This window comes from Morus notabilis, unplaced genomic scaffold, assembly GCF_000414095.1.
Source record: "Morus notabilis unplaced genomic scaffold, ASM41409v2 Scaffold271, whole genome shotgun sequence".
Lineage (NCBI taxonomy): Eukaryota > Viridiplantae > Streptophyta > Magnoliopsida > Rosales > Moraceae > Morus > Morus notabilis.
Window position 1 is genome coordinate 545,128 of NW_010365721.1, and position 10,434 is coordinate 555,561.

Consider the following 10,434-nt stretch of genomic DNA (forward strand, 5'->3'; position numbering starts at 1 on the left):
TATAAACCTCTTGAGAGGCGGGAGTTTTAGTCTCTTGAGATGTTATTGTAATTTATTTTCGGCACAATAGTGGGGCTCATTTGGAGATTTCTTTAATATTTCACTGTTGGTTTTAATTATTAAATGTTTAACTCCTAATCGAGCCTTCACGTCACCGACCCCTGCCCCGGGGCGTGACAACGTTCTTTTGTAAAGTTTGAGTTTGAACTTGAGTTTTAACCAAGTTTTAACTTGAGTTTGGGGCTAAAATTTGAGGCATAATTCATTTCACCGATTTAAGTTTTGCTACAGTAAAAAGCTTTTAGAAACACTCACATCTAACTTTTTTACTACAGTAAAAAGCTATCGCATAAAGTTACATCTCAACTCGAATCAGCGAACTAAACGAGCCATGAGTTCAATTTTTTCCTTCAACTCAAGTTCATAAACTCAAATTCAAGTTAATAAATAATATTTTTTCTATTCTTAAAAACGCCATAATTTTTTTTATTCTTAAAAACGTCATAATTTTTCTGTTTTAATTCCGAATGAGTTGATTTTTTTCTATACATCCACAACAAGGAGACGAATAAAATCCTACCTATATACCCTATTAAAATTTTCTATTACCATTGAGTTTTTATTAAAATACTATTAAAATACAAATTCAAGTTTTGATGCACTCAAATAGATTTTTAATTCAAATTATAACTCAAATGTGCATAAGTAAATACAAATTCAAATTAGAATATCAACTTAAACTATACTCAAATACACTTTAACTCAAATTAAAATATGAAGTCAAGCTGATTCAAAAAATAAAAATGAACTAAGTCCAAAATTATCTTCTTTGACGGATATAACTATCTTTAAGGATGTGAATAAAGAAGAGTGGCCCACGACATTTAAGAAGGGGAAAAAAATTTGAAGTTATACTATAATACCGAGTCCGAGACACGTAGTGGACGTGTTTCTTGGACGTGGCACACAACAGTTAGTCAAACGCGTTAAGTTCAAAACACGACTCACTTCGATTGTGCGTTCCGATGTTATTGGTTCTCGTACCTCTCTCTACTTTCTCTCCACTATTTGCTGTTGCCACCGGTTACTTCCTCCTTACGGTAACGTCCAGGTTCTAACTGTCTTCGTACACCAGAAAAAGCCATCCTTTACCCAAGGGGAGCCCAATCAAAGTTTGCCGTTTTCCTTTCCCCCCACAAATTCAATTGTCTTTCCTTTTTGTCGTTTGTGTTTTTTTTTCCTTCTTTCTGATTTGACTTTTCTGGGTCACTCTAAATTTCCTGCTCAACCCGCATTACATTGTTTTTGGGTTTTCCGGTTTTTGATCTGGGTTATCAGCGGATCCTGAGTTTGTGAAGATTTTGTGATCCTTTTTGTAGTTTTTGAATTCCCTTTGTGTTTAAATTTCGTCGATTTTGAACCTTTAGCGGGTATGTGAGTGTGGGTACGATTGAATGAGAAGAATACGGTAAAACATATTAAAAAACAGTGAAAATGAATCAGAGATAACGGTTTCTTTTTCTTATCGTTTTTCTTTTGTGGGTATTTTTGAAGAAGAAGAAGAAGAAGAAGAAGAAACAAAAATGGATATAACGCAAGTTTCGATAATACATCATGTCGGAATTGTGCTTCTTGTTCTGTGGCTTCTCGCTGAGGTCAAATATTGTCATCCCGTGGTCTACTTCCTCTCTCTGATTTATCTCTACCTGGTACAAATTCTTTTAAGATTTTTTTTCTTTTTTAAAAAAAATTCCATTTATCAAATTTTAACTATTATGGGTTTTTGTTTTCTTTGGGTTTTTTTTTGTCATTTTTATAGGTTCATGAGCGGTATGTTATGCGATTGCGGAGGAAATTGCAGTTTGAGGAAAGGAGGCAGGCTAATCAGAGAAGGGTAAGTTTTATTTTATCCTCTATTACCTTTGTTATTCTTCATTTGGGTCGACGAGAAATTGAACGGGAAAGTCAACTTTGAATCTTCTTTTGTAGCCTTAGTAGCAAAATAACCAAAGCTTTTCACTAAACACCCATATAAAAGTTCCTGGTTGAAACTTCCGAGTTTTTAGCATATTTGCAACAAAATATCTACATTTTTCTATCTTTTCTTGTTCTGTAGATCTTGTTGGTTTTATGGAAACTAAAGTTGGGAGTTGTTAATATTTCTGGATTACTTAGACAAATTAATGCCTTAATTATTTTTTCTCATCTTTTCTTTTTATTTTAAATCAGGTACTTTCTGATTCTGAAACAGTCCGTTGGTTGAACCATGCAGTGGAAAAGATATGGCCCATATGTATGGAGCAGATTGCTTCACAAAAGATTCTCCTCCCCATAATACCTTGGTTCTTGGAGAAGTACAAACCATGGACTGCTGTATGAATTTACTTTTTTGTTTTTTTGTTTTTTTGTTTTTTGTTTTTTGTTTTTTGTTTTTGGATGAAGTTATCTTTTGAATAGTCTGTATCCCATATCTAGTGATGTTCACTTCATTTATTTAGATTGGCAGTGCTATTTTTTCGGTATGTTCTTCATCTATATCAGCATTTTGATTATCATGTACTGCAATAAGATTTATTTTTGGTTGAAATATCTCTTTGATTAACGTTCCCTTCATGACAAAAACTTTATATTTATGTTGTTTTCATGTCATGATTCATGTATAAGAATATTTGTCTCTTAGCATTTAGAAATAGCTACATATGTTATTTGGATTACATGTTCTTAATTAGGTATTGTGAACTGAATATGGATTCTGATTCCGAGCATTTGTTTGAGGTTTTATTTCTTCTAGAACTGGAAAAAAGATTTTGTTTTTGTTGAAGTAGCACATGATGATTTATATTTATTCTATTGGTTATTGTTTTTGGGAAGTGCATGTAACTTTTTTGTGCGGTGAATATGTTTTGACACTCTTGAGTTGTTAATGATCCAATACTGCAGAAGAAAGCCATAGTTCAACATCTCTATTTGGGACGAAACCCGCCTATCTTTACTGAAATGAGGGTTTTTCGTCAGTGTACTGATGATGATCACTTGGTATTTGTTCTTGGGGTGGTCTCTCTGTTTGAATTATTTGCTCTTTCTAGTTGCAAATCACAAATTTTGCAAATTGAAATACTATATGATGAATGCAGGTTCTTGAGTTGGGAATGAATTTTCTCACAGCTGATGATATGAGTGCAATACTTGCTGTGAAGCTGAGGAAAAGACTGGGATTTGGGATGTGGGCAAAGTTGCATCTCACTGGCTTGCATGTTGAAGGAAAGGTATGGTTGATTATAGGAGTAGAATCTGAGTAGTTTAATACGAGTACTTTTTTTATTTGGATTCTCTAAATGAATGAATGAGTATATTGCTCTAATGCTTTGTTGTAGTTTTTTTGCTAAACTTGATATTTACAGAATACTTTTCTGTTTACCAAAAATGCCAGTGGCTTGCAAAAATAAACTCTTATATGTTTTACTTGTGTCACGATCCTTTTTCTCTTTGGTAGGTGTTGGTTGGGGTAAAGTTTCTTCGTGACTGGCCTTTCATTGGCCGTTTGCGGTTATGCTTTGTTGAACCTCCATATTTTCAGATGACCATCAAGCCTATTTTCAGTCATGGGCTTGATGTTACAGAAGTTCCCGGAATTGCTGGGTGGCTGGTGTGTTATTTTATATACTGCTTGAACTCCTTGGTTTTCCCTTTTTTCTCCTCTTAATCTTGCTTGTTTGCTTGTTCCATGTATGTTAATTGTTTTCTTTCTCGATCAGGATAAGCTACTTTCTGTTGCTTTTGAGCAGACACTTGTTGAGGTAAAGTATGGACTTTGAGATTCCTCTCTCTCTCTCTCTCTCTCTTCAATTGTCCTCTATTGCGTATCATGTCATTTTCTTGACACACGAGCTGGCAATGAAGTTTCTTGTTTAAAACATTCCAAATCTTGATGTTGATAATATTTGCAGCCGAACATGCTGGTTGTCGACATGGAGAAATTTGTTTCTGCTGACCAAGGTAATATTACCAGACTATAGTCATTTGGGCTTCGGACCTGGCACAGATGGTTCAATTGAGTGAATTACACCATGTACATTTGTTATCCTCCGTCTTCATTCTATTTAACTTTTCAATAGCATGTCTTTCAAGAGTTTTAGTTCCGAAGGGCTCTTAACTTACTGCTTATACAATTTTGCATGGAATTCTCTTAAAACTATCATTCTTTAACCCAGTTCGGCTTGTAATGTTGTGATTCAAAAGAATCAAATGACGTTTGGTTTCTTCATACTGCACATTTTTCTCCAGCCCCCAATAGGATATCTTAAATCTGTGACAACAAGGTGTATTCTATTTTTTTCCCCTTTTTCTTTTGGTTTGTCTTAGATGTAGTGCATTATAACTTTGGGAATTTGTGAAGTTATAGAGGTGCATTATACTTTGGGAATTTAAGGAGTTACAAAAGCAATTATTATTATTGGCAAAGCTAACTACTAAACTTTTTTTATGGTGGTAGCTTCTATTCTTCACACAATCAAATTTCTGTAGAGGTTCATTTAAAACTCTTAGAAGGTAGCTTAGATTCTATAGTTGCTCGTAACTAGAGTTTAAAACTCCTGTCTTGTGCGCATTTTTTAATCTTTTTCTTTGTTCCTCCTTATCAAGAATGCATTTTTCTGAATGTTAGAAAATTGGTTCTCCGTGGATGAGAAGGAGCCAGTTGCTTATGCCAAAATAGAAGTTATTGAAGCATCTGATATGAAACCATCTGATTTAAATGGTTAGTTAAGATTATTTTTCTTTGTCTGTTTGCTCATGGCTGTCACTGTTCCATTCAGATAATTTTGAAATTCATGTGTAACATAACAAGCAAAGCTACTTTTTTCAGGCTTGGCTGATCCCTACTTGAAAGGTCAAATGGGCTCTTACAGATTTAGGACTAAGATACAAAAGAAAACGCTGTCACCAAAATGGCATGAGGAGTTTAAGATCCCCATCATTACGTGGGAATTGCCAAACATATTAGCTCTTGAAGTTCGTGACAAGGACCGATTTGTTGATGATATACTTGGGTTTGTTTCTAACCTTGTAATTTTTTCAATGTATTTTTTTGGCGGGGGAATGGGGGTAGGTGTTTTCATTGTGTTATCGGATCAAAATTTAGAGGTCAAGTTATGTTTTGGAAGCCTGTATCTCAAATAGCATTCAGTTACAGTTGCACTGTATAAGCCTGTCAACCAATAATGTTAGTTGTACTATTGGTCATACCTGGTTGTTATTTCTTTCTTCAAACTCTTTCTAGTAATTGTTTTCTGTCAAATGGATTTCTGGTGCTATAGCTACCTTGGACTAATAAACTCTTTCTTATCCAGGGACTGCTCTGTTAATATCAGCGATCTTAGGGATGGACAAAGACATGATATGTGGTTGCCTCTTCAGAATATTAAAACTGGGAGGTTGCATCTTGCAGTAACTATACTCGAAGAGAATGTAAAGGTATCTTTCCCGTATTCATAATGTTTCATTTAATAAGTAAAGAAAGTTGAAAGAATGAGAGTTCGGATTTTGAAGTAATGGTTACAATAGAGTGTGCAGTGCAAAGTGCGTTTGGAGTCTGACTTGATCTTTTATATCATGCATTTAGGCGGATGATCATCAGGGTGACTGGAAATCATTTCATTCGGAAGAAAAAGGAAATTCCTTCGCTACCGAGACTACTAACAAAGGCTCATTCTCATCTGCATCATCAGAGAAGTCTCAGAGGGTGGCAGAATATTTTGAGCCAATTGATATTGAAGGGCAGAAAGAGACAGGTATATGGGTCCATCAACCGGGAAGCGATGTTTCACAAACTTGGGAGCCTAGAAAAGGGAAGTGTCGGCACCTTGATACCAAAATTCTTAAGGAGCCAAATGATATTACTGGAAACTCTATTTTAACACCATCAAGATCACAAAATAATGATAGCAGCAGCTCTGATGAAAACCCTGATGATAAACGTTCAATGAGTTCAGTTCGGAGGGGTATACGAAAGATCGGTTCAGTATTTCACAGGAGTCCCAAGGATGGAAAATCCAACAGCTTTACCGAGACCATTCCATCACCCCATATAAACATAAAGGCAGTTGATGTAAAGGAGATTGGTGTCAAGTTTGTAGTGGAAGAAGACCTCGCCAGGCCTGCTTTGGATAACATTCCAAAAGAGGAAGATTCAAGCTACGGGGAAAGTGGTCCAGATAGTCCATCAAAAGGAAATATGAAAGACCGGGCAAAAAGCTTGTTCAAGCATGCCGAAAAATCTGCTCAAACTTTAAAGCATATGCTTTCTCGGAAGGGCGGAAGAAGGTCTCAAGGTAATTCCCCTGTGACAGAAAGAGATATTGCAGTGGATTACGATGATTCTTCTGATGATGAATCTCTTCCTTCTTCAAAAGTTGAAAGGATACCAAGTATACCGATTCCTTCAGAGGGTATAGTTCTTGGTTGTGGTAACGACTCATCTAGTTCTCAGGATCATGTGGTTGATCCTGTGGTTCAGGCAGGTGAAACTGATACTGCTGTTGATGCTAAGAGCCCAAAAAATAAGGTTAGTCCTCGAGGCTTGGAAATGTTGCATGACAAGGAGGGTAGCCCTGTTAATAAGAGTGATGTTGAGTCCCCGAAGATGAAGCTTGATGAAGGAGGGGATTTGGAAGGACCAACCAATTAAAAATTTCTTGTTACAAAAAGAAAATAAAAAAATAACTAGCTTGTGGTATCCTTATCATGGATGGATTTTTACAACTTGTTTGAAGATTCAAAAGTTCGGTCCATGCCATACGCTATTATTTGCTTGTATATATACTCAAATCGGTCCTTAGCTTTGCTTGTACATCTACTTGAATCGGTCCTTAGATTTCAGGTTTGATGGACAATTTTTTTCGCAACTGTTTTTCAAATCCACATAATACTCCAATGTCAGGGTATGAATTTGATGTTGGTGTATTCTGTTTTTATTCTGTGCATATTTTGGAACTTGGTATAGTGTTGTACTTGTATGCTTTCTTTGTGAATATTTTTTATAGTTCAAAGTGAAAGTTTTGAAATTCCATTTTGAATCTTGTGGGCGAGTTTTGAGTCACATTGCGAAATTCTATTAGAAAGCATGCTTCTTCTTGTTTTCCCCCCCTTATAAATTAAATTTGAGATGAGAAAAATCGAAAATTACTGGTTACTAGACTATAAAGTTGCTCTCTGAAACGTTAAAAATTTCATTTGCCTTCATAGTATTCACTTGTATAGCTAAAAGTTCAGATGAACAAGGTATTTTGAGTTTGATTGGAATGTAATTGGAAATAGTTGCAATTTACGCGTAATCACTTTCTTAAAAGAGCATCTGAAAACTAGTTTTAGAACCAAAGGATGGGGACTATTGAGCCGTATGAATTTCTATCCTGTAAAGATGCTACTTGCTAATACAATGATATTGAAGTTCTATCCTGTAAAGAGAGGAACATTTTCGTTATGGAATTCACAGATCCCAATACAGATGTTGTCTAAGATTTTTGCATCTCCAATACACCATTCTGTTATGCCAGTTGCAGGCATCATTGATTCTTTGTACATGAGCCTATGAATATCAATGAAATCTGCAGTGCCAATCAGCCATTAGTTTCATTACCCGTATTTTTCCATATGGTCATATTACTGTTTGTTCATTTTGTTAACTTATCGAAGGACAAAATGACGCTCTTGCACATGAACTGCGAGTACCAGCAGATCATTTAAAACCAAGGAAATGTCTAAAGCGTGGAGTAAAACACATGCCCTCATAAGTTCTCTCTGGTCATATTCTTGACAAGATTGTCCACAATATCTATAAATGGTTATTACTCATCTTTGTGGCATCAAGTTAGAATCAGTGCATGGCCAACCATCATCGTTTTCCAGCACCAGCACCAGCACATGGACGATCAGTTCAAAGGATTCATATCATCTGTTCACTTTTTTTGTGTTCAAAATGACGGCTGACTAATAACATTATGCTATATCATTTAGTAAATTCAGATAGAAAAACACGTAAAAGTCAATTAAAAAGCATTTTCACGAAAGTATGTGGTCGGTTAGAAAGACGCCGTTTGAGACACCAAAATTGAAGAGGAGATGTGAGTCCTATTTCAAGTATTCTAATTGGCTTTTACTTGTTCAAAATAAGAAACACATTTATCACTAGTCTTTCCACCAAACAGGCTCTGAAGAATCTCCTTCCACATCCACATTTTAGGCACAAAACCTTGCTTTCCCATCTGCTTCAAAGCCCAATCAATATCTTCCATTCGATTTTCTTCACACAATCCATGAATCAAACACTTGAAAGACTTAATACTCGGGCTTGATCCCATCGAGATTATCCGACTCATGACCTCGTTTGCCTCGGAAAACCTCTCCGCATCAAGCAAACCATTAAAAACCTCCTGATAAGATCCCACATTCGGATTGCACCCCTTGAGTTTCATCCTCTGCAGAAGCACCATTCCCTCATCAACCCGCCCCTGTCTCCGAAGCCCTGCAATCAACACATTGAACGTGATCGTGTCCGGTTCGATACCCTCCTCTTCCATCCTCTCAAACAACTTAATAGCCTCCTCAACCTTCCCGTGAACACACAAATAATGCATAAGCGTCGTAAAAGTCAACAGATTCGGCTCGCATCCCTGTCGGGGAAATTCATCGAGCATTTGGAGCGCAACCTCCAACTTTCGACATTCACAAAGCCCCTTAATCATTATATTAAGACAACAAGCATCTATCACAACACCCAACTTAGGAGCAGCCACAAACAGCTCGTGAACGACATCGAACAGTCTGGCGGAGACGAGCAAATTCAGCACGGAATTAAACGTTTTCGCGGTGGGCCAGCAACCGTAAAACTCCGGCATTTCGAAGAGAATCTCGATGGCCCTCTTGATCCGACCGGCCAGATTCCCATAAACTCTGATGACATTGCGGAAGAAGTCGTCGGAGAGATTGCAGTTCCTCTCGGCCTTGATTCTGGCGACGACAACCTCGACGTCGTCGAACAAACGGGCTTCGGCGAGGTTGTTGATAATGAGAGTGAGGAGAGGCTCATTGGGTTTGTAGTCCTTGCGTTTGGAGTAGTGGTTTAAGGCCGGGACGATGGAGTTGGGGTTTGTGAGGGATGAGAAGACTTGGAGGACTTCCTTTGGTGCTAACCAGTCCTTGTGGTGGAGTCTGGAAGGGATTTCGGAAGAAGAAGATGATGATGAAGAAGAAGGGATTGAGGAGAGAGAGAGAACAAAGTGGAGGACTGAGGCGTTCGGCTTTGCGTTGGTGATTTTGGTGGCGAAAGATTTGGAGAGAAATGAAGTTGAAGTTGAAATCATGCCTATTTTCTTGTCTCTTTCACTTTTCTCATAGATCAATTGCGTTTGATATCTCTGGTGCTAAAAGGTTTGTGATAATTGGACGTAGGCTTGTTAAGTTGTTAGCTGTATCTGGTGTCCAACTGTGGGACTAAAATGCATCCAAAACTCAACTATGAAAAAATAAATATATATTTTGAGATAATAGATATATCTTTTGAAGATATTTTACGTATGATTAATACTAATACAATGTCATAATTAATAATAAATATATTACTTGTGAGAAATATTAAGATAACAAGTAGCATAATTTATTGTTAGTCAAATATATAAAATTTACTTAAATGGTATATTAGTACTTTTATAATTAGCTTATTTCAAAACATTATGTGTAAATAAATATATGAATGTGATTTAGAAAGTTTATGATTTCAAATCCCATCACCAAGTAAATAATTTATTCTGACTCTAATTTCTCTCTCTAAATTCTATCAACTTCAAATTACGTCCACTCTATTCATTTCCATTCAGATTATGCGCATGTAAACATGTCCAATAATACGGCGACACCGAAATTCGGTCACTGGAGTTATTTTAATATGAGTGTTCTTTAACATTTTCCTTGGCAAAAAAAGTGACCTTTAACTTTTTTTAGAAGAAATTTTACGGTGCATGTCTGATTTATGACCCACCGATAGAGCAAAATATTTTTGACTATTGGATTAAAAGTTTAACCGTTAAATTTATACATATTCGTATTAAAAATATATAGCGCGTCACATAAAATTACTCCTATTACAAATCTAATCGCCAAAAAATTAATCTAACAATAAAAATACTTACTCTACCGGTGGTAATAATTTTGAGGTACTAATTTTGAAATGAACCATAAAAGAAGCCTTTTTTTAGGTGGTTTTTAAAAGTATTTCTTTGGTTCGTGTTGCGCCACGTGTGATTTGGTGAATTTCCTTTGGAAGTTTCTTTTGTACCAACCCGCCATTTTCTCACCACCAAAAGAAACTTTTCTTTTAAACGTTGAATTAATTTTTCAACTGCTAATATATGAGTCAAAATAATTTTACAGTATGAAATA

At 36.1% G+C, this 10,434-nt stretch overlaps 2 protein-coding genes across 6 annotated transcripts; one reads left to right on the top strand and one right to left on the bottom strand.

The window, feature by feature from the left end:
• The first annotated feature begins 1,009 nt into the window (after positions 1-1,009).
• Positions 1,010-7,046, top strand: LOC21403674 (C2 domain-containing protein At1g53590). Of its 5 annotated transcripts, none has more exons than XM_024172477.1 (13): positions 1,010-1,468; positions 1,555-1,709; positions 1,820-1,894; positions 2,230-2,373; positions 2,941-3,036; positions 3,135-3,266; positions 3,494-3,646; positions 3,756-3,797; positions 3,948-3,996; positions 4,664-4,756; positions 4,865-5,048; positions 5,349-5,472; positions 5,621-7,046. In XM_024172477.1, the coding sequence occupies exons 2-13, from the start codon at positions 1,584-1,586 to the stop codon at positions 6,683-6,685; spliced, it is 2,283 nt and encodes a 760-aa protein (XP_024028245.1). In that variant the 5' UTR covers positions 1,010-1,468; positions 1,555-1,583; the 3' UTR covers positions 6,686-7,046. The 5 variants fall into 5 exon arrangements, with proteins under 5 accessions (XP_024028245.1, XP_024028246.1, XP_024028247.1 ...); XM_024172478.1 differs by having other exon boundaries at positions 1,010-1,100; XM_010108469.2 differs by having other exon boundaries at positions 1,084-1,100; positions 1,558-1,709.
• Positions 7,047-8,066: 1,020 nt separating this feature from the next.
• LOC21403675 (pentatricopeptide repeat-containing protein At3g14580, mitochondrial) lies at positions 8,067-9,556 on the bottom strand. Its single transcript, XM_010108470.2, has one exon. The coding sequence runs from the start codon at positions 9,357-9,359 to the stop codon at positions 8,142-8,144; it is 1,218 nt and encodes a 405-aa protein (XP_010106772.1). The 5' UTR covers positions 9,360-9,556; the 3' UTR covers positions 8,067-8,141.
• Positions 9,557-10,434: the final 878 nt, after the last annotated feature.